This window comes from Ambystoma mexicanum, chromosome 3q (assembly GCF_040938575.1).
Source record: "Ambystoma mexicanum isolate Mex_15411 chromosome 3q, UKY_AmexF1_1, whole genome shotgun sequence".
NCBI lineage: Eukaryota > Metazoa > Chordata > Amphibia > Caudata > Ambystomatidae > Ambystoma > Ambystoma mexicanum.
Window position 1 is genome coordinate 815,734,418 of NC_090926.1, and position 23,583 is coordinate 815,758,000.

Sequence of the window (23,583 nt, forward strand, 5' to 3'; positions counted from 1 at the left end):
ACACTGCAGTATCCATGCACATAGAAGATGCACTTCAACCCTACCCGCTTCTATACTGACAGTATTCCAACACTGCACACACTGTAGAACTGTTCACTCCATTAGCAGCAGTGCAATGCTGACGAACCACACTCAGAAGGCAACAATGTCACACCTAATTGCACCCACGGCACATAGTTGTCGGTGCAAGGCCTCCATCCGTGCATCGAATGGGCTACGGGCTTACTATATGCAACACACCGGAGTACACGCTATCTTACAATCTGCAAGTCATGTGCAATGCACTTCCCTTCTGCAATTAAGCTCCCACCAGTCACCATGGAAGGAGGTCTCCGCACCAGCTATTGTGCCGTAATGAAGCCTGTCTGCATTCAGCACACATGGTAGTCGCCTGTGCAGAGACCCGCAAATTGGCGATGTACGCACGGATACTGCAGGCACATCAACGTCTTTGTCCACCTATTGACGTATCTCAGATGAACCGCTTCTCACGCCCCCACCCTTTCCATCATGTCTTCCCACCACCAAATGGCGTACTGTATTCAGTACACAAAAGCAATACCTCCTAGTGCAGTACAGTAGTCAGCACTGCGCGCAATGGACACTACGCAATCCTATGAAATATGCAGTTCACCCCTATACACTTATGCTCACACTATTTAAATATTGCACCCACTTCACACACTGCAGTAGCCATGCACATAGAAGATGCACTTCAACCCTACCCTCTTCTATACTGACAGTATTCGAACACTGCACACAGTGCACACACTGCAGACTGCAGAACTGTTCAATCCATTAGCTCCAGCCACAGAGTGAACACTGTAGAATGTGCTAACAAGCACTACACCCATGGAATCAACAATGTATGCAATGCTGACTAACCACACACAGAAGGCAACAATGTCAAACCTAATTGCAACCACGACACACAGTTGTCGGTGCAAGGCCTCCATCCATGCATCGAAAGAGCTACAGCCTTACCACATGCAACACACCGGAGTACACGCTATCTACAATGTGCATGTCATGTGCAATGCACTCCCCTTCTGCAATTGAGCTCCCAGCAGTCACCACGGAAAGAGGTTATCCGCACCAGCTGTCCTGCCGTAGCGAAGCCTGCCTGCATTCAGCACACCTGGTAGTGTCCTATGCAGAGACTCGCGGATTGGCGCTGTACGCACGGTTACTGCAGGCACAACAACATTTTCGTCCACCTATTGACATATCTCAGATGAATCACTTTTCACTCACCCACCCTTTCATCCCTTCTTCCCACCACCACATAGCGTAATATATGTTTTCCAATGCACTCCCCTTCTGCAATTCAGCTGCTACCAGTCACCACGGTAAGAGGTCGCAGCATGAGATATCGCGCCATAACGAAGGCTGCCTGCATTCACCGCACATGGTAGTCGCCTGTGCAGGGACCAGCGAATTGGCACAGTATGCACGGATACTTCAGGCACACCACCGTCTTCATCCACCTAATAATCACACATCTCAGATGTACCACTTCTCTCTCCACCACCCTTTCCATCCCTTCTTCCCACCACCACATGCCAGACATTATATTTGTCAGTCCCTTTCGGCGCCGCACTGTCCTCCGATACACCATGGCGGCATTTTCCAAAAACTTTGACGCAGAGCATGCTTCCCTCCAGCCAACCAACAGCCACGTCCAATGTTCACCGACATCACGGCGTACTGCAAGCCAATGAGACTTCTGTCTGTGGAGCGAACAGGGAAATGGGTCCGCGGAGCGGAGGCAGATATCACTAATTTTTTGAGACATCCATTTCAGTTCTTTGCAACGAAAGTACTGGTCAGATTGCCACCACGCGCACAAAAGCATGCTTTCTGAACCAAGCTCCTGCTGCAAATTTGGTTAACATCTGTCCAGCCATTCCGTCTGTAGCCGTGCGCAAAGTTTTTCCCCATTCAGTCTATGGAGAAAAAAAATGTGGGACCCTCCCTATAACTTTGCCCCCCCCCCTCCATGAATCCTCACCCAACTTTCCACAACAATTCAGCGGTGAAAATTCGTCCACGGGGAGCAAAGTTATAAGCCGCTGAAAAAGTGGTCTTCTTATGGGTTTAGCAACATAACCATAACTACACGCCCGCTACCGCAGGCCGTGTAATAGATATATATGGGAGGAGATTAGAACAGCAAATAATGTGTGTGCTGAACTTACCTGAGAACTAGACTGGGCCTCATGTCCATGGACGTCACACTAGGGGATAGTATTACTGGCACGCCCTTTGTGAACGCCCATTTTCGAGTTTCGAAAAACAAACTGTAATACTCCGCAGCATCCACTAGATGTCGGCCTATGCACAGCATGTGAATCCAAGCAGATACAAGCATCAGAAATACAATTACGGTGAGTAATGTATCCCTTATATCATTGGGATCTGTTATACTGGTAGTAACGATTTGATTGCTTTGGCGGAAGGGCTGCAAAATGCTTGTGGCCTAGAAACTTCACCTGACTTGGATAATCAGCAGGCTCACAATTATGGTCATGCTAATGCCCATTACCGCATGACGGTTGACAGGCAGGGAGTTAGACCCCCTAGGCATGTGCGCCCCGGCTAAGCCCCTGTTAGCTTACAACCTAACTGCCATTTTAGACAAGGGGCCACTGACAGAAAGGGCAATGCCTTTTAATGAGGCCATCGCCAACCCCATTTCCGCGTTTTGTGAGAATCCTTGTTCCACCCCTCTGGTGAACTCAGAATTCACCAAGTAACATAAACCAGCAAGGGGGGGGGACCCGACATTTCTCTCAATTCACCCTTCACCTGAAGGGCTGGTGGTATAGGCGACCACTGTCGATACAAGGCCATAGTCCTCCACGTCCAACCTCCCTACTGAGAGGGAGTCTACACAAACTGATGCCCTTGCGAAAAAAGTCTGCGTCAGGCAGTATGTCCCTAAAGGCTGTGCATGCGTCCTGCACATTTAATAAATACTCAGAAGGCCTATGCAGGGCAGTTGGTGAAGTTGGTCTACAAACAAATGGAGACTCCCGTTCCCTGCACACCTATGTCCTGAAAAATCAGGCAACATATCAGAAAATATACTGCTGCTGGCAATCACGTGATTCCCCTCCACGCATTTTGCAGCATTACCAGCTGACCTAAATCATACGTCAGAATGTCTCGAGACGTTCGAGCTCTCCATTTAAAACAGTACAACTAGCTACAGAGCATTAATTCACGTAGGTTCACATGCAAACAAATACAAAAAGTTCCTAATCTTGTGAAGGCATGAGTCAAATTGAGTAAGGGAAAGAAGAACTGAATCAATCGCGAGGGCCTTAACGGTGGCCCCGAGGGCATTACCATAAGGTGGTAATAGCCTGCCGATGGGGCGGTTATTGCCATTACTATTCCGGGGTTTGCAGCCCTGGAACACTAATGGCTGACGAAACCTTTTCAAGCGGCATTTCTTTTGCCGTTTGAAAAGGTTTTGTCTCAGTACGCGTTGGTTATAGGAACACTAGAATGCGCGTACTGCTTCATTAGTACAGAGCAACAGGGCGCCATTTTGGGCCAAGTTGCTCCGTACTAATGAATGGGAGAAAAATAAATAAAAAGGCCACCTTGGAAAAGGGAGAAGGGGCTACTTGTGTGCCCTTCTCCCTTTCCAAGGTTGCCTTGAGAAAAAAAGAAGAGTGTACCCGGCACGCGAACGACATTTGTGCGTCCACAGGATTACATTGTGGTATGGCTTGGAAACGAGCCAATTCACGTTTAGTGTTTCCCGTGGACGCCCAGTGCTTGGTAGTAATGTTCCAAATATCACTCCACATAACATTTCACAGGATAGACATAAGTATCACAAAGCAAGGTCTTATTTTTACACAATAAAGGAGTTTTCACATTCCAAAATATAGAAGCATTCTTTTTCTTCCATTAAAAATTACCCTTGAAAAGAGATCAGTCAGGAGAACACACCCTCATGTGAGCAGGTTAGACCTACACCCCCCTTCTCTTGTTAATACAGGAAAATGGCAGAGTGCACCCTGGCCTCCTCCTTCCTTTGTAGGTTATCATCAGTCTGCCCCTCTTTCACACACACACTGTCCCACATTCATATGCCTTTGGGACTGGGATGAAGAAGAGGCAACTAGGAGTAATACACAGTTCTATTGGCGCACACCACTCTGGTACTGATGCAAAGAAGAGGACTGTAAAACACTAATACCATGGTCAGGCATGTCCCACTATTTAGGTTCAGGCAACTGACTTAACTGCAGCCAATTGAAAGGCTACAGGTGTATATAAAAAGAAACCAGCACATGGCAAAGAGATATCTGCCTAGGGCAAAATATTTTGGGGAAAAGGATGCAGCAACCGGGTACAGAGCAGTCTGGTGAGGCGCTGTGGGAGAGGTTGCCGAACGCTGCCGGGGAGGAAGGACGCTGCACCCAGACCCGGCTGTGAGAAGGTTGGGAGCCATGCAAAATCAAGTGTCGTGTGTCCCCCACTGGAGCTGAGGGACACTGAAGACTCAAGGGAGCCGCCAAAAGCAGTAGGAAGGTTCGGAAGCAACAAGCGCTGCTCGTCAGAGCTCCCGGCGAGTGAACGGGCGTGAGAAAGCGGAAAGCACCCACGGGAGCTGCCGGGGACTGGTGAGTGACAGAAAGGGAATAGTCAACGCTGGGCTGCTCCAGGGGCTGGGATTGGGTGCAAAGCCTGGCTAGTCTCACAGGAATAATCTGGGCCCTACAAGTCAGATCATTGTCTTTAGAGGGTACCCAATGCACCTTAGCACTGTTTACTATTCTATGTATATGCACCATTCACAGATAATTGATCTGTGACTACTGTATTTTGGTATCCGGTAATATTATCCCCATATATATGGTCGCCGTAAATAATATCGCCGGGAAAAGGTCGTGGCGATATTATATGGGTGACCATATATATGGGGACGGGCAAAAAAAAAAAAAGTTTGGGGTTTGCGGGTGTGTCCCCCGCATGTTCCATGCAATAATGTCGCCACAAAAAATGGCCATTTTTCAGCGATATTTTTGCATAGCGAGATTTTTGTGGCAACATTATTACATGGAACCTGTATTTTTTGGTCTAATCATTGCAATTCACACCGCTACGGTATGCTGCCCTGCTAATAACGGTACTAACGCGGCCTGCCACTTCTTCCCTGTATGCACTTTGTATAGTCCCGCCAATTTGTATAGGTAAATATGTACTATTCCATTTCTCTCTGTATGTACTTGGTAATTGTAATGAGAAATTATGTACCTGTCAAACTGTAATGGAAAATGCCTGTACTTTAACTGTGACATGTAAAATTGCACCCAGATAAAACAAACAAAGAGATGCCGATCAGATGAAAACTCATGATAAGAGGGTCAGGAGACCAAGGACATTTTTGTGAATGTCAAACTAAAATACAGAACTAAGGAAAAATACATGAAAGCACTGCACAAATGAAATGAAAGTTAGATGCATTTTCGAATACAGTCAAAGCAAGTAAGTGGCAGAGTACGGCAATGCGGTGTGCAAGAAGAGCCAGGTATTGGTTGAACAGCCAGGGAGAGAGGTTAGACCCCTGGGGAACACCACAGGTAGAGATAGAGGAGAGGAAGGGCCCAAGTTGAAACTGGGAGGTTCGATCAGAGAGGAAAGAAGTCAGCCACCCCAGGGCCTGACCAGTGATACCCAGGTTATCACGGAGACGGTTGAGCAGGATGGCATGGTTGACCGTGTCAAAGGCAGAAGAGAGATCAAGTACGATGAGGACACAGGGGGTGTTGGAATCAAGGTTGGAGAGCAGGTCTTCACGGATGTTCAGGAGAGCAGTTTCTGTGCTTCTGGCAGCTCTGAAGCCAGACTGATGATCATGGAGGCAACCAACAGATTCAGTGTGAAGATTGAGCTGGGAGATGGCCAGCTTTTCCAAGAGTTTTCCCAGGAAAGGAGTGATGGAGATTGGGCGATAGTTGGCCGGGCAGGAAGGGTCGGCAGATGGTTTCTTGAGAAGAGGGTGAACGAGGGAGTGCTTCAGGGGGGAAGGGAAGACTCCAGTGGTGAAGGAGTGGTTGTAGAAGTCGGCCAGAGCAGGAGTCGGGGATCTGTGCTTAAAGTGTATCCTGCAGTGTGCATAGCAACAATTTTATTTGTCAACCCTTTGTTTTTTAGGCCATGTTGTTTCTCCCCAGAGCTGTAATGGCTCTGAAGCTGGGGATAAATCTATAACAGCAGAACAAGAATCATCTGGGCTAAATACCTTCAAGTCAATGCTTGTGATAAGTGGAGGAGAAGGATATATTGATTTCAGAATGGGTAAGGAATCCATGAATCACATTTTGGTAAAGTTCATGAAAATACTCATTTGTATGAGAGCCTGCATTGTAAAACAAAAACAATAAACCTGCAACAAAATGTTAATATCTTTGCAAAGTTTAAATATCTATGTTCCCTGGCAGTCTAAAACATTATACAGAACCACTGAGTTTATTTGTAGGGATGAAGTTGGGAGCAAAGCCAGACCTACAACTGAGTGAACGCGAAATTGCTGCACTCCTTTCTTTCTTTACACTGTCAGAACAAAGACAAATTCCTACCTGTTTTGCCGCAAGCCAAACTAGAAAGTACCTCTTTTTTTGCTCCATAGTGTTCCTGATATTTCAATGGGTGCTTTGTGGAATGCCATGATAAGATGGGGACAGGCTTAATTCTACCTAACACACCCATGTACGAGTGAGTTTAGAACAAAGAACCATCTAGGGGGAATGTGTCTGAGAAGAAACAGTAGCCTATAGGAGTTATTTTTGTGGATCCAGCATTAGCAGATGTATTAACCGAAATGCAGTGATTTATTCTACTGAATACTTCTTCCTGTAGAGTCCTTTCATAAGAAAATCGTCTGAGACCAACCTGGAGCTGGAAATGGCAATAGTACATATCGGTGATAGTTGTCGGCGTACATAGAAGTAGAGCCTTAGTGGTGAATCTCCAGAATTGACACCATGCCTTCATCAAGGCAACACTCATGCCAATGGACATAAGTCCTGTTTTTGTGTGCACGCAGAAACAGATCTGGGGTTATTTTGCATCCGCTTATTTCGGTCTTAACATATTTTTTCTAGTTTCTCATTCTCCCATAGACCATTCAATTTAGACCCAGCTATCAGTGCTAACACCAAATAATCCCAAGGTATCCACCTGGGACTGTATGTTTTGTTTGGGATCGCGAAAGGTGATTCCATATTTCGAAAAACCCAAGGGTGTTCCACTTTCTACTCCCCAGGGATCTTCTATACAGGAGGCCAGGGGAGCGTCATCACTTTGAAAGATCCCAACCCTGGGGGGTGGACAAGAGAGGGAGATCACCTGGGGAGAGGGTCCTTAGGGATTGGGGAAGGGACACCCCAGAGCGAGACATGGTATCTCCCCTTTTCCGACATTGACCTACCGAACAACCCCTCAGCCTTTATGAGCCATTGTAAGTCCTAGCCCATCATCCCCTGTGACTTTCCTGTGGGTACTGAGAAGAAAAGGAGCAACTAGGAGTAATGCAGATTTCCTGTTGCAAGTACCTCTCTGGTACTGTGACGATGAAGAGCAGTCAGGCATGTCACACTCGTTCCCAGTGAAAAGATCTTTTTAAAAAGATCTTTTCACTGAAAGGTCTATTTAGAAAGTCCACGCTGTGACCGCACAGAGAGGTCTTTCTAAATCGTACTGTCATGCCCCTCCTACACACGAGTGTGCGCAGGGGCTGATAGGCTCTGCAGGACCAGGAAGCGGAGGGCGAGGAGAACAGGTAAGTGTGTGTGCGCGCTGGTGTGTATGTTGTATGTATGTGTTTTGGATTAGGGGGTGGGAGGGTAGGAGAGGGGGAGGGGGCTGGGGCTGCAATCCCGTGGGTGGGTGAGGAACAATGAGATGTTTGGGGGGTAACCCCCCCCCCGAATATTTTTTTTTAAAACAGTATTTTAAAGGTTTCAAGAGAAAAAGACCCTTACAATGCTGTTTTTACGATAAAATAAATCGGGCATTGTAAATCGGTCTTTTTCTCTTGAGACCTTTTAAAATGAGGTATTTTCACATAGAACCGTCACACTAATAGGCCTGACCAAGGCCATGCAATTAGAGATGCTTTGTTTCACCTGCAACCCCTTTGTGAATGAACAACAGTATAAAAGCTGGAAGTCAGAAGTTAAAGCTGGAGCCTTGTCGAGAAGGAAGAAGCTAAGAGGCTGAGATGCTGCTGAGTGTCCCGGGAGTCCTGCCGAGTGGAACAAATGGGATCGGGGAGCCCTGTGTGAGAGCAATCACAGAGCCGGTGTGGCGAAGAAGCGCAGGCAGAACCAGAGACCGGCGTCCCTGAAAGTAAGCAGTCGGTGAACCAGCAAATAGCTTTTCCCGATAAAAAAATAAAAAAAATATATAAAGTGAAAATTCCTATTAGTGAATAACGAACTTTGTGAAAGTGCAATTTGAATACTGAACCATGGAGAAAGGGGCTAGTGAGTCCATACGAAGTGAAACCAACCATTAAGGAATAACAAACTTTGTGAAAGGGACTGATGAGCCCATATAAAGTGAAATACATTAATTCTGAATAACAAACTTTGTGAAAGGGGCTGTTTAGTCCGTCTCAAGTGAAACTAAGCTAATGCCAAGACGCGGTGGTCAGTCAAAAGGCCGAAAACATAATACCAAATGACAAAAATCTCGAAAAAAAAAATATCGAATTATTTATTTATGGTTTTTGGGGTCAGGTAAGTAAAAAAAAGGGTTAAAATAAAAAAAACAAAAAAGGGGGGTTCGGGGGGGAACCCCCCCATTTCGAAAAAAAAACGTCATAAAAAAAATTCAATATTTTTTTTTCAGCCTTTTTTTTCGAGATTTTTTTTTCGAGATTTTGGAATTCGGTATTATCACTATAAACCCCAAGACGCACGTATATGGAGTGTTGAATCAAGCTATTGAACAGTGGCATTGGGGGAAACATATTGTTGTGTAACCTGTAATGGGTAGACTGTGTGATCTGTCAACCTCACCTAGACCAGAGAGTTTCCTAAAGATTCCTAGTTTACATAATTCAACATCCAGATTTAAAGCAAAAGGAAAGCATGTGTTTGCCGTTTGCCTGACCTGTGATGGGTGAACCATGTGGTCTGAAACTGCGCCTAGACCAAAAGCCACTGAAAATTGGAAAGCTGTAAAGAAAAGTGAATCCTTGGAGAAGATAACGGAAGCAAAGGTCAAGTGGATCAGCTATTTTGTTGTTGTGAAATAGAAGAAAGTGAAACTGAAGAAAGGAAGCCGATAAAAGAAAAGGATCTCCAGGATCACAGTGTTGTATGGACTTTATTGCCTTCATCTTGGGGAAGGGCATCCAAACACTACAGTGAACACTATTTGACTTCATCTTGGGGAAGGGACTCCCAAGACTGCAGTTAACTTTATTTTCCTTCGTCCTGATGAAGGGGACCCCCGGATTACAGTGGTGTGTAAACTTCATTACCTTTGTCTTGGGCAAGGGGATCTCCAGACTACAGGGCTGTGTGGGGTAATGGAGGCCAGATACCAACAAATGAAGGGAATCGTCATAATGATTAATATAAATAAGACCTTGATCAATCAGTAACAGAACAAGGTTATGTTGGAACTATATTGAACTGCCATTAAATAACACTATTTGCCAGTTTTGTTGTAGTTGTGAGGACAGCATAGGTTTTTACACAGATTCTTGTTTTGGACTTATAAGACATGGACTTTCTTTAGTTTTGTTTAGGCAGGTAAACCCTGCTGTAGTATAGGGTTAGTAAAGCGTTAGCAAGTGCTTATTCCAGGTTTTTCATCTGCACATGTTTTGAATTGATTCACATTGGTTTGTACTGTTTTGTCTTTTTGTAACCCCTTTTTTTATTAATTCTTTTTTGTTTCAACTCTTATTTATTGTTTGAAGTCTATTGTAATGACACTAGTGAATATGAATAATAGTCACATTCGCTATGATATTTTTTTACCATTGTCTTTGGAAAAGAGGGTTTCTCTGATTTCACCACTTCTCTGTAGTACCTTCAACTTAATTTCCCTTAGCATATATGACATATATCACGCACGTATCCCCTTTTGAACCATATGGATACCCATAGTGCAGGTGTGTGGAACTGATGGGATCTATGGACTTGAAGACCCATCTTCGAGTCAGGACAGCCTGAACATATAACCTGTCTCTTATTTTAATTTTGTGCATATATTAATATAACTAATAGTTAGGCGTTACACCATCCTGAACAGTGAAATAAAGGTTTTTGAACTAAATCTCTTGTGCCTGTGTCATCTCTTGATAGCATGGCTGTCTCACAATATGAAGCCATGAACTAAGTCTCTCGGGCACTGTTTCGGTACCTCAGAGCAAGACTGATCCTCCAGATCTACTCAGTGCCATAAGAAAATAAGGAAAAGATCTTGCTAGAGTTCTACTGTCAAAGCTGACCTCTGCATCATCACTGGAGGATGAGCTGCAAAAAGACTGAAGACAGTGTTCCAAGGCATTCTCCACAACCTGAGGCTACTGCTTAGCTGAATCTAATAAAGTGCCCCAGGCATTTTTAAAGGCACTGCCAAACCAAAATCTGACATCCTCTCATATGAAGAGAAAAGGACCAAACTGCCCAGATAAGTTTTCCCAACACATTCAGGCACTTTTTGACACCAATTTAGAAGATACATCAGAGCCCACCTGTTCATAATATTCCTTGCTAGTTCTAATGAACCAGATATTGCTCATCTTAGAAATATCCTCCACAGGCAAGGATGGCTTAAAAATGTTTTCATCCACAATTGATTACCTTGTAGTTGTCTCTGTCCTTCTACATGCTATTGGTGCCTGTGACTCCGATTGTGATGTCATTGGTAGCATATATGGAGATGTCTTCCACATATGACCTCAGTTGCGTTTTTTTGCGTGCTCAGGCAATGCTTTGGAGTATCACATTTAGTGGCTTTTGACTGGCATCAAGTCTCCTCCGAAGGCCACTTGCAATAAGCCCTGTTTTGTGGTTGGGCCCAGACCATGATTCTGACGATTGTGGCGCCTGCCAGTTAATGCATTGTAAGGCTGTTAGGCAGCATGTCCCCAAGGTCTTGACCACTCTGCATAAGAATGTCAAACGTTTCACAAGTCCCAAGCTCCATTAAAGTCTTCGAACTCCAAAGGAGTCAAAGTCCAAGGAACCAGAGGAGCATCATCCGATGAGGAAACAGAGAAAAATATCAAACGAGATCTTGTTCTTTGAGTGACTCTTCTTCCTGATGCCATTATTCTTCTTCCCTCAAGAACCCTACCGTCACTCCTGCTACAGGGTGGCTTCCCATGACTCGGAGGAATTACCTCCTACAATTGTGAATGTGCAGTTCTCCATCCCAACCAAGGGCTCACTATCCTTTCTCAGGCAGTAAAGGTCCCTTTGCAACCTCTAACTGAGTAAACTACATTGAGATCTTGGATGTGGATGGTATACCTCTGCCAAATTTCCTTCTTTTGACTTCCACTATCCCCTTTTTACCATGACAATCAAAACGTTGTACCTTTCCCCCCTTCATCTTAGCCATCTGAGTAAATTTTGGGGTGAAGGAATATTAAGCAGGCATTTTTTAGATTTGGTGGTAACGTTGCTGTATTGTAATTATATTGGATTTTAGAAGTTTAGAAGAAGTATTGCAGTTAGAAGAGCCGTGATGGCTTATTTGAAGTGTATTGCAATGAAGGGTATTTTTTGAAGTAGTTAGATACCTGTTGGCGTATTCTAACTATCTTTGATTTTAAAAGTATTATTGTAGTACTGTGGATGTATTTCGATACCCGTTCGCTTATTCTAACTGTTTATTGTACTATAGTTTAGTGAGTAAATTTGGGTTTGAAGGAATAATAAGTAGGCATTTGTTAGATTTGCTGGTAACATATGTTTTGGAGTAACTGAGGTGTTCTTACATTCAAACAAACCACTTCCTTTCTTGACATATGCAGTGTAGTGACCTGAAGTGGTTGTAGCACCAGCGTGGTAGATTATGCCCAGTGTTGTGAAGGTTTTCCTTTCAAGAGATACTTGGCCGTGTGTGAAGCCTGTAAGCTTACAGTAGTTTTTAGCACCATCTGCATTGTATGTTTGGAACGATTGACTGAATTATAAAAAGGGCATACTATGCTATATTAGCATTCTGCAGAAGCTACTGAAATGTAATAGATTCAGAATTTGGTATGGATACATACACACATTGTTCATTAGGGATGTGCTCTTGTGAAACATGGTTGCAGAGAGTGCATGTATTTTTACACATGTATGAAATCTGGAAGATTCCATTTATATGGATTCTTTTGGTTTCCAGTACTTGTAGTAAGTACATTTGGAATTCTTGTGTAACTTCTTGTGTGCTTATGGTGAATCTTACCATTCCTGTACAGTAGTCCAGTTCTTGCCTTAAACCTGAGACACTGTAAGTGCGGTCAGGATTATTTGTGGCATTTCTATGAAGGACAAGCATTTGCAAACACAACTGCTCTTAGACGTTTACGTAAGTTTTGTTAACAATTAGTGTCAGTTGGAAGAGAAGATTCATTGCTACATTTGCATAGCAATTTACTCTGATTGTGTTGCTGAAATTGAATTGACCCGAGAGTTATGTCTCTGTATCCTTTGATGGGCCTGCAGTTGTTTTTTGAGAAGAGACATTTGTCTCTTTTTTTTTTTTTTTTTTAAATTTTATTTGTGTTTGACTCTCTTAACAAGTAAGAGAGACTTTACAAAGAAGATATAATAAAAAGGCATTACAACAAATGCCTACATACGTGAAATCTTACAATACATAGACCTAAAAGACATCATACAATTAAAAGTTTAAAACCCATTAATTCCTATGACATGATGGTAAAGACATAGAAAACAGGAGGAATACACAATGGGGTTATCTATACGCTCAAATGTACATACATCATCAATTTCGTACTGATTTGCAAGGAAGAAGAGAGTAAAAATAAGTGATTCAAGAGATATTCATGTAGCAATCTTTTTCCAATTCTCTTGCAATTACTTTACATAATTTCGTTACAGCATATATCAACGGTTTATGGTTACCTTGCATCATTCTGGCCCAAAGGAAAGGTAGGCAATCAATAAAATTAATATTTACAAATTCCATCAATAATAACGATCTTTGATTCCTAAAATGGGGACAATTTAAAACCAGATGTTTTAATGTTTCAGTGGGTTCGGAACACATGGGAAATCTACAGTGCGGACTCGAGGCATACAGCTTGTGACCGATCCATTTTACTACTCTTTCTTTAGTATGAAACAGATTGAGTTTGAACCAGAGATACGTCCTCCGCGTGGAGTTACAAGGAAAAAGCACAATGTAGTCGTATCTAGGGATACGTTTCCGTGTGAATAATTGGTATTCCTTGTAAAGATAGTACGATCCCATTTTATCGAGGGTTGTGCACCAATCAAGTTCAAACAGTTTTTTTTTAGCATAGCCTGGTCTATGATAGACATCGTCCACAGTAATGTTAGCCGTCTTGAGTATAGCAGCCATTTTTGTCACATAGAGAGCCATGGAAGACGTAGGTGACAGCTTGATGGTACGATTCAACTCAGCATATAGGGAGTTCACTATGGGATGCCCGATTTTAGCAAAGTTGGTTAAGAGTCGCCATTTCCAACGAGTAGACAATGCTACTAGACCCAATTCATGCCTCAAGATTGCATTGGGGAGGGACATCGGAAGCGACATGGCACGTTTCAGGGCAGTACCCTGCAGTTGGTCTAGAATTGGGCCCATTTCGCCCATACATATGTCAAGAGAATACAGAATTACGCTTTCAATTTTCAAAGTAAAGAACTCGATGAGGGGAATTAATGAAAATTTGCAGTATTTTGCATAGATTACTTTGGATTGTGATATCAAGGGTCTGATCTTTTTACTGAGAACGTCATTCCACATTGAGATGGAATTTTTCTCTGTTAAATAGTATCCCAAATAAATCGTTTCTCTAATGACTGAGATGGGGATCTGCATGAGATGCCACTGTGACTTGCCAGTTCGTTTCTGTACACCAAATTGCATTACTGCTGTTTTAGCAGGGTTAGGCATCAGATTGTGTGCTAATGCAAATTCTTCAAATAGGCGTAGTTTAAGTTGGAGACCTGACGGGGTGGGATCAAATAAAATAATATCATCTCCAAAGGCGAGCCACTTAAGGTGGATCAAGCCGATTTTAGCAGAGAAGAGATTTTTTTCATCCCAACCTTTATCAAGATCAGAGAGGTATAGGTTAAAGAAGGTAGCAGCAAGATTGCAACCTTGCTTCAAGCCCACCTCTGTACTGATATCTTTAGTAACGCGTCCCTCTGAAGTAAGCTTGATTCTGTAAGAGGTGTTGGTATGTAAGGCTTTAAACCAATAAATGAGAATAGGCGGAATTCCCATATTGGTCAGCTTAGTCCATAATATGTTACGGATCACTGTATCGAAAGCTGAGGACATGTCGATAAGAGCAATGTAGACCGGGTTAGATGTTGGTTTTTTGGCTTCTGCGATAGTAAATGCCATTACCATAGCATTTAACGCGGTGGACATGCCTTTTCTAAATCCAGTTTGATATTTGGAATATAGTCCAAGTGCCCCAATGTACTTTTCCAAGTCATGAAGAAGGAGAGAGGCGAATAATTTCGCCGCAGTGTCAATTAAGGCAATGGGACGATAGTTCTGCGGCAGCGCAGCATCTCCTTTCTTAAAAATCGGAATGATGTTGGCAGTTAGCCATGAAGCTGGAATAATTCCTGTGTTAAAAATGGACTGAAAATTGGTATTTAGGATACAAGCCCACAGGTCCGGATCTTCTTTATAGAGGCATGGAGGTAGGCCATCGGGACCGGATGATTTAGAGTAACTGAGTTTGGAAATCGCCCATTTAATGTCAGCGATGGACCAACCCAACCGCGGCAGTTCATGATATCTTATTAGCGGTGTCGAGATATTCGCAAATTGCACAGGAATCCGGAATTTGTGCCAGATATACTTATACCAAGTAGATTCCGATATAACATTCGGCATAGAGAGTGATACTTGCGAGGAATTGCTCTTAATCGTTCGCCATATAATTCGAGTGTCATGGACAGAGATGGCTCTGATGAGTTTACAATTTATTTCGTTGTACCTTATAAGCCTTAACTGCTTCAAGCTATGTTTATAGTTTGACAGAATGGATTTGCGCCGCGAAAGATATTGTTCCTGCGACAGGTCTGGAAATTTTTTCAAGGCCCTAAGAGCCTTGTTTTTTTCCCGCTTCTGTACTTTACACAGCGGATCAAAAGAATGACAGTCTTTAATATCTGTATTTTTCTTTTTGTTGAAGTATGTTAGTGCTATATGCGTTATTTCAACATATCGCTGCTCAAGGGCATTCATAGGCATACAATCCAAGTTATGCTAAGGTGCAATGGCTGACTTTATAAATTGAATAAATTGCTTGCAGAGAGCCGTGGACCATCTGATAGAGGTCATAGGACGATCTACTTCACATAGTGCAGTAGCATGGTCAACTCCAGTAATAGAAAAATCAAGTTTCAAATTGCCTAGTAACGCAGCATGGTCACTAAAAGGCAACATGGAGATTCTTAGGGGAGAAGATCGTAGGAGCAAGTTATGACTAACAAATATAAAGTCAAGAGTTGACATTTTACCATCTCTTGACCATGTGGTCCAATTTAACAGGTCGGCGGGTGGAATAAGATCTAAATCCCAATCTTTCAGAAAGGACCTCCATATGTTGCCTCTATTTTTAGAGAGAAGGTTTCTGTGGGGACCGCCAATTTCATTGATGGTTCTGCAATCACAGTTAAAGTCACCGCCTAGAATGATTTTGATATTTTCATATTCGTGAGTGACATATTCCAAACAGTTCTCGACTATCTCAATCATCTCATCAATCTCAAGGGTGGATGGATTCCAATACATAGTCATAATAATTAAATGGGGATAATTATGAATGTTCGTTTCCAGTAGAACTGCTAATAAATTGTTAGCATGCCACACGATTTTTGAATTGAACATAAGAGCATTGTCTATGGCTATCATAATACCGCCCGAAGGACGACCAACCGGAGCGCGTGTAGCAGGAATGTGGTGCGTTACATAATCAGGCAGAAGAAAGGAGGAGGTTTTCATAGTCTCCTGAAACATTAATATTGATGGACGACTCAAACGGTCAAGAGTTGAGTGCCATTTTATAAGATTAAGGTATCCACATGAATTCCACGATTGAAAAGAAAGGAGGTCTTTAAAAGACGGCTATGAAGAAGAGAAACCGTCCGTAGTTTTCAAGAGGGAATTAAGCATAGGGGCAAGCCAAGGCAAGTCATGAGAAATGCCTACTTTGAGCAAAAGCTCAGAGATTGCATCATTAGCAGCCGGATGGTTGATAGCTTGTAGTGGAACAAGCGATTTGGGGCTCATAGCCTGGGGACACTTAAATTGAATAAATTTGGTGGCCTCTTGTTCATTTTCCAATGAGGTTAAGATGAGGCCTTCTTCATAAATGCCGTCCCTATTAAACCATAAATATTTCTTTACGGTCTCTGATGCTAAGTAAATTGCGGCGCGATAGTTATTGTCCGTAGCTAATGACACTCTTAGAATGTCTGCCGATTTGAACATCCGTAGTTGAGGGATGCGACCAAATAGTGCCAAAAGAAAGGCGCGATTAATCCGATTTCTGCCTAGTAGATCACTTTTCCCCTCAAATCCTATTAAGTGGTGTTTTTCCGGAATAATTGGTTCATTCGTGACAGATAGTTGATCGAATGATTTTGAGTGGGGATCAGAGGCGATTTCGCAGAACAGAACATGGTGGGAGATCGTGGAAGCCGCATGATGGGAAATTACATTAGGAAGGTTCGATTTCGATGATCTTTCATCAAGTTCCTTCCTAAGGATGTCCAAAATTGCATGATGGGATAGCATGATAGCAGCTTGAGGATCAAGGATGCAGCTACCCGTTGGAAGGCTCTGGTCAGAGGTGCAATTCGGAGCAAGAGGGGGGGATATGATGCGTTCGGGCTGACTGTTAGGAGGAAGAATGGAGGGTACCATGGTAGATTCGGGGGCCCATAATGCTACCTTTCCTAGTCCGTTACCGGACATCACAGAGCTAATACAATTAGGAAAATCAGCATTGCTGTGCAAGGCAGTGCAACAATTAGGATCATTGATCAGATGAGGAAATGCACATGATGAGCCCATAATGCTACTAGATTGTAAGTCAGTCGAACGTGGAAGTGCTAAAAGCACAGATGGCAAGCAAGATGGTATCAGTGCATTAACTTGGTCCTTGACAGTGTTCGTTGTATTGCTAGTATTGGTCTCTTTGTCTTCAGATGGACGTGCATTTAATTTTGGACTATATAGTTTAGTGGTTGTATTATTTGATAGAGCCGCAGTTGTTCTTTGTTTCTTTAACAGTATTGTTGGGAGACCTGTTATAGGTTATGTTTGTATTTGTTTTATTTTTAAAGTTATTTTGTTTTGAGGTACAGGGTACATATCTAGATGGGGGTGTACAGTGCACATAGCCTGTTGTATTATAGGATGCAAGGAATGTCAGCGTTGACTTTGTTTGAATCAAAGTTATCTAGGAATAGACCATTGAGTGTACGCAGACGCAAAAGTGATAAGTAACTCATATCTTCTTTAAAGACTGTGTTGCCAATGTCAATCTATGCATGATCTAGGGTTAGACCTTGCGATCTGTGAATAGTGACAGCATATGGAACAGATAGAGAGAATTGTTCTCTGCGTACCTACACGTCTCTGAGAAGCAGGTAACGTGCTATTGTGCGGCCTATTTTTTTGTAACTTCTGCAAATTTGTCAAAGTGGATGTTGACAAACTAAATGTTGTCATGTGGAAATGTTTGGAAGCCAACAACTCTACCAATTGCTCCATTGACTAAACCTTGTTCTACGTCATGGTTACATTTTAGAATTACTCTGCAGTTAAGATACAGAGTTAATACTTTTTCTAATCCAGCTGTGTTGGAGATATATTTTTCTAAGGTATTTAGTCGTGCTGTTGCTTGTTGACACATAGGAAGTGTCTGTCATGGCCACAGACCCCAAAACACAAAAACCACACCATCTAGTGATGGGGGCAATGGGTCACTTGACCCACTTACGTCCCTTTTGGGACCCATAAACACAGGGGCCCTGGCAGGACTCAGTCCTGACGCCTTTGGCACCAGGCTCATATAGAGATGTGTGCAGGAACACTTTATTTCAGTGCAGGAGTGCTTTTACTTTATTTCAGTGCAGGAGTGCTTTTATTTTACAAGAACTTTCCAGGAGCTGAAAGCCTTTATTCCAGAGAACATCCTCATGTGCTGACTCATCGCGGGAGGTTCCCTAGGCCTGGTCTTCATGTGCTGACTCATCGGGTGTGGCAGGGGGTGGCAGGCAGGCTGAGCCTGGTGGGCGTGGCTTCAGAAGCTCCGCTATATAAGCTGCTCCATCCTTAAGGCCGGTGCTTCGCGTTACTGTGCACTCGCGTGCAACGTGACACTCACCGCCGCTTGGACCAGTTTACTTACCTTTGAAACCAGGCGTTTTCCTGCATACTCACCTCCAGGAAACCAGTGCTTCATCGCTTCATCTGCAGACTCATCTCCTGACATCCAGTGATCTTGATCCCGACGCCACAGCACCGAGCTCCGCATCCACAAACTTGGACCCTGTAAAGAAGAAGAAAGACAAGGTTAGAACATCCGTTTCAGGGCCGGGCCGCATTTGAACCCTGCGTGCCCTCTAGTTAACAATTTACCAGCTACTGTACCGCTGCAGCTTCGTTCCTCATTCCCTCCAGCTGCCACCTCGAGCTCCTCCGCTTCTGCCGGGCCGACAACATCACCTGCAAGGGAAGAATGCAAAAGAGAAAACCTCAAAAGTGGAACGGACCGCAATACAAGACAACAAACTCTACAATACAACAAAAACAGACGAGGAAAGACAAAGGCAAACGGGAACACTTACCTGAAGTATAGTGGCTTAGTCGCAGCAGGACTGGACTACCACGTGCAAGGACCAGTGGAGGAACTCGGTCCAGATCATACAAGCGCCCCTACCAGAAGCAGCAGGACAGGTGAGCTTTCCAGGGACAGCGCATCCCACGGCTACCACGGCTTGGGAGAAGGGGTCTGGAAGGGGATCAGGCGCACAAGCTGGCATACTCATGCCCCCTATTCTCCATGCAGGAGCAGTCCCGAGCAGCATCACCTATTACCACCAGTCACCACATAAGCGCAGAGGGCAAAGTCGGACCTGAGCGACCTCACCCCCGGGAGGGCTGCAACCGTGCCCCAATGCCTCAGCAGAGACCAGGTGAGCGTAACAGTGTCATGATGTGCACTTCTAGTTTGTCTGTGGAGCGGATATGCTGTATGGTTTGCATATCTTTTTTCAATATTGTATCTTTGAATGGACTACAGCTTGGGGGGAACGGATGGAAACAGTGACCCGTCAACGCACCTACACAAGCAGTAACCAAAACAGATCTCCAGGATCTATTAGCAGCCATGACTAAAGAGTACCAAACGGCCACAGAGCAAGCAATGAGGAAAATCACATCCTTATACAAGCGCATAGACAAGATTGAAAGCAGATCCGAAGAGATCAAAACCACACTATGCGATCAAACCTTTGAGATCGGGGAAGGAGCAGACAGAATTGCAGCGCTGGAAGCTAGGTGCGAGTCCTTGGAACTCAAGCAGGAAGACTCAGAAAACCGATCCTGTCGCAACATCCCCCACCTGCGGGGCATTCCAAACTCAATCGCAGACGCTGAACTAGGTGACTTCACGCAAGACCTATTCCATTTTATCCCGACTCTGCCCGATAGTGCCCCGCTCGAACTCAACAGGGTGCCCAGTACCAGATCAAAACTAGGTTTCTCCACTGCCCCGGATGTTCTGGCGAGAGTGCACTTCTATAGGGTCAATAAGGGGATAATGCAGGAAGCGAGAAGCTCTGCGCGGATCCAATTCAGGGACGCATCCATCATGCTATACCACGATCTAGCAGCAACCACGTTCCTGAAGAGGAAAGCCCTAAAACCACTAACGGAATGGCTGTGGGAAAAGAAAGGGCTGTACCGGTGGGGGTTTCCCACCAAATTGAACTTCACCTGGGAAGGTAAATCGTGGCAAATCCGCACCCTGAAAGAAGCAGAAAGATTTTTGAACCCCGATGAGGAGAGTGAAAACACTTGCGGAGAGAGATAAGATGGAGGCAATGGTAAGCCAGCATAGGGAAATTGTCGGGATCCCCAACGGGGAAAGAGGCACAAACCTGTTACCTGCAGGCCACCCAGAAAAAGGGTCCCCCAGCCCGACTAGACTCCCTTGAGCTCCCAATCACAACAGAGGAGATAGCTGAAGCAATAAAAGCACTGAAAAATGCAGACCTGGGCCCAGGCGGGCTCACAGCACAATTTTACAAAACATTTGCCCACATTTTAGCCCCACCAACTCGCAACACTATTTAATTCCTTCCTTACCACAGGTAGCATCATTCCTCTATTTAAGAATCTTTAACAGTGCTCATCCCAAAGCCTGGAAAGGACCCAGAGCAATGTGCCTCGTATCGGCCTATTACACTAATGAACAACGATGCTAAAATCTGGCTAGAGTCCTCCCCAAAAGAATCCACCCAGACCAAACGGGGTTTATCCAGGGACGCAACACGCAGGAAAACATCAGACGCACCCTAAACCTAATAGAAAGTGCAACCAGGGTAAGGACAGAATTTGCAGTTATCTCACTTGAAGCACATAAGGCATTCGATCTGCTAGACTGGGGAGTACATAAGCGAAACAGCCCACTTTGAATTCGGCCCGGGATTTACAAAATGGACCATAGCCAATTATCAACACCCCACCACCTCCCTGAGAATAAATGGCACCAGATCACCAAAAATCGAGGTCTCCAGAGGCAGACGTCAAGGATGCCCCCTTTCACCACTAGTATTTGCACTCTCCATGGAACCATTTGCTATTAGAATCAGAGAAAACCTGCGAATACAGAACTTGAAAGTGGGAGGCAGCTTCTACAAAGCGACCATGTATACGGACAACGTCGTCCTCACCCCTTACCCAGGTACATGAATCTCCGGAAGCCCTCTGGCAAGAGATCGAGGCATTTGGCAAAGCATCACGGTTTAAGGTTAACTATGCTAAATCAATAGCCTTAGGTGTTAATATCTCGCAAAAGCACAGAGAAGCACTGGTAATCAGACACCCCATCCCCCTGAACTAAATCCCACATCAACTACCTGGGAGTACAGATCCCAAATAAAGTAGAGCGACTATATCAGGTCAATTTCCCACAATTATTCAGGGAAATGTGCAAAGATCTAGAGCGCTGGCATAAACAAGAGGTGTCATGCTATGGAGAATTACGGGCCTGAAAATGAACCTGGTCCCACGACTAATCTACCAGTGTCTAGCCCGCTCAGTCACTATCCACGAGAGAGAACTCCAAAATGTGCAAAAAAGTATACTGAAGTACGTATGGCGTAATAAAAAAACACAATTAGCCAAGCAAATCATGCTCCGGGGTATGGGCACGGGCGGTCTGGGGTTGCCGGGATATCTCCTGATACTGTCTTGCAGTGCAGCTCTCATAAGCCTTCGCATGGCAAACGACCACCAATCAACCCTGCTGTAAACAAAATAGAAGAAGCTTGTATCCCTGCACCACTGGCAACTCTTCCACATATCGCAACACCCCGGGGCCCCCTTAACATCCACCAGAAACACAATAGAATGTTGGAGAAAGGCAGCCTGCAAATGGGGCTGCAAAGGCATCCTGGCACCCTTATCCCCGATCTGGAAAAACCCTAGTTTCACCACCGGGGCATCCCAGAAGGCTTTGACAAATGGAGGGAGGGGAGCTAAACTAAGTAGCAAACTTTTTCGTCAGCCTGATCCCAATAACATTCGAAGAGTGCAAAATTAAATTTCGGATCAGAGAGGCCAAGAGATTCCGATATGGGCAACTTAGGCACTGGATGTCCCAAAGCAATACAAGAACACATGCGTGCAGGGAATTAACTGCACTGGAGCGCACCCTAACAGGATTGGCCACCAAAGGGAACATTTCAACCCTATATAGGCTACTCGACAAATCCGACCCCAACAAAAAAGAAAACTACATGCTCAAATGGGAAGGGCACCTGGGACGAGAGCTATTTGGATTTGGGCCTGAATGCACAAGAGCTCTAAATGCATCGCAAACAAGGAGGGGGCGGTAAAGGTGTATAGGTGGTATGTAACCCCAGAAATTCTAAACAAAAGCAACCCAGCAATACCATCACAATGCTGGAGAGGCTGCCCAACCACAGGCACACGGTTTCATCTACTATCTTCATGCCCGAAATCAACCCGATTCTGGAGAGAGGTATTGGAACAGATTCGACTAATCACAATGTTGATAATCCCATGGGAACCAGGGATAGTTCTGCTAGGGGACACAGGCGAGAGAGTATTCCTGCTGACAGGGCGCCTGGCAGACCTATGCACACATCTGCTCACAAAAATTACCATAGTACGCTTGTGGAAACAACCCGAGGGCTCTGCAATGTGGTGGACGAAATGTTGGGACACAATAGTCGCTGAAAAAATGACTGCCACCTGCATGGGAATCATGAGCAGATTCCACAGCATATGGTCACCCTGTCTAGATTATGCAGAGCAATTCCCGGGAATGGTTCGCCATCCCCCGGCGCTCCGATGGTTCACGAAACATAACCAAAAGGCACCCCCGGAGCCACGGTCACACCAAGACCCCCAACAGTAGAACAAGCCCGGAGAAGATCAGAAACCAGGTCTGCGGCAAACCACTACGGCCCCTGCCCTGAAGTGCTACAACAAAGATTGATTGTAATGACGCCTCTGTTGATAAATTGCCTGTATGATTACTGCTGCTCCCCTATGTGATCCACTGGATTCCATTTTAAGACCGAATATGTCAAATTGTATTTTGTTGAAAAATCATAATAAAACAATATTTTGAATTTTTTTTAAAAAGAAAGGCAGATGAAAAATATTTGTAGAACATTTTTAAATGGGACTTGGTGTGTGGAAGTTTATTTTGTTGGCAGTACATTCATACTTGCCAACATGATCCATTCTAATATGTAAAACTCCAATCACAGGAAGGAGTATGTGCCTCGGCGTTCCTGCTCCTTCTGGGCCTTGTGGCCTCCTGCATCCTTGTGATGCCAGAGGCGAGACTGGGCATGATATTGCTTCAGTGGCTTCTTCGTTGCCAATGGTCACAGTTCCAGGACCACATGTCGGACCTTCTTCAGGCTTCAAACCAGTTTGCTCAGGATCTCGCGTGTTAAGCCGTACGAGACAACTTACTGAGGCGTGTTGTTTCGCCAACCTTGGCCCCAGGTGACGGTAGTCATGGATGCATCTCTGACTGGCTAGGGGCGCTCACATCCCAGACCTAACGGTCTGACCCTGGAGTCTCAG

At 44.5% G+C, this 23,583-nt stretch overlaps 1 protein-coding gene across 1 annotated transcript in view; it reads left to right on the top strand.

Moving 5' to 3' along the window:
• SPAG9 (sperm associated antigen 9) overlaps nucleotides 1-23,583 on the top strand; it is a 2,727,931-nt gene that overhangs the window by 2,667,498 nt on the left and 36,850 nt on the right. The window contains exon 29 of the mRNA XM_069654919.1: nucleotides 6,178-6,321. Within this exon, the coding sequence (XP_069511020.1) occupies nucleotides 6,178-6,321 (144 nt within the window). The remainder of the gene's footprint in view (nucleotides 1-6,177; nucleotides 6,322-23,583) is intronic.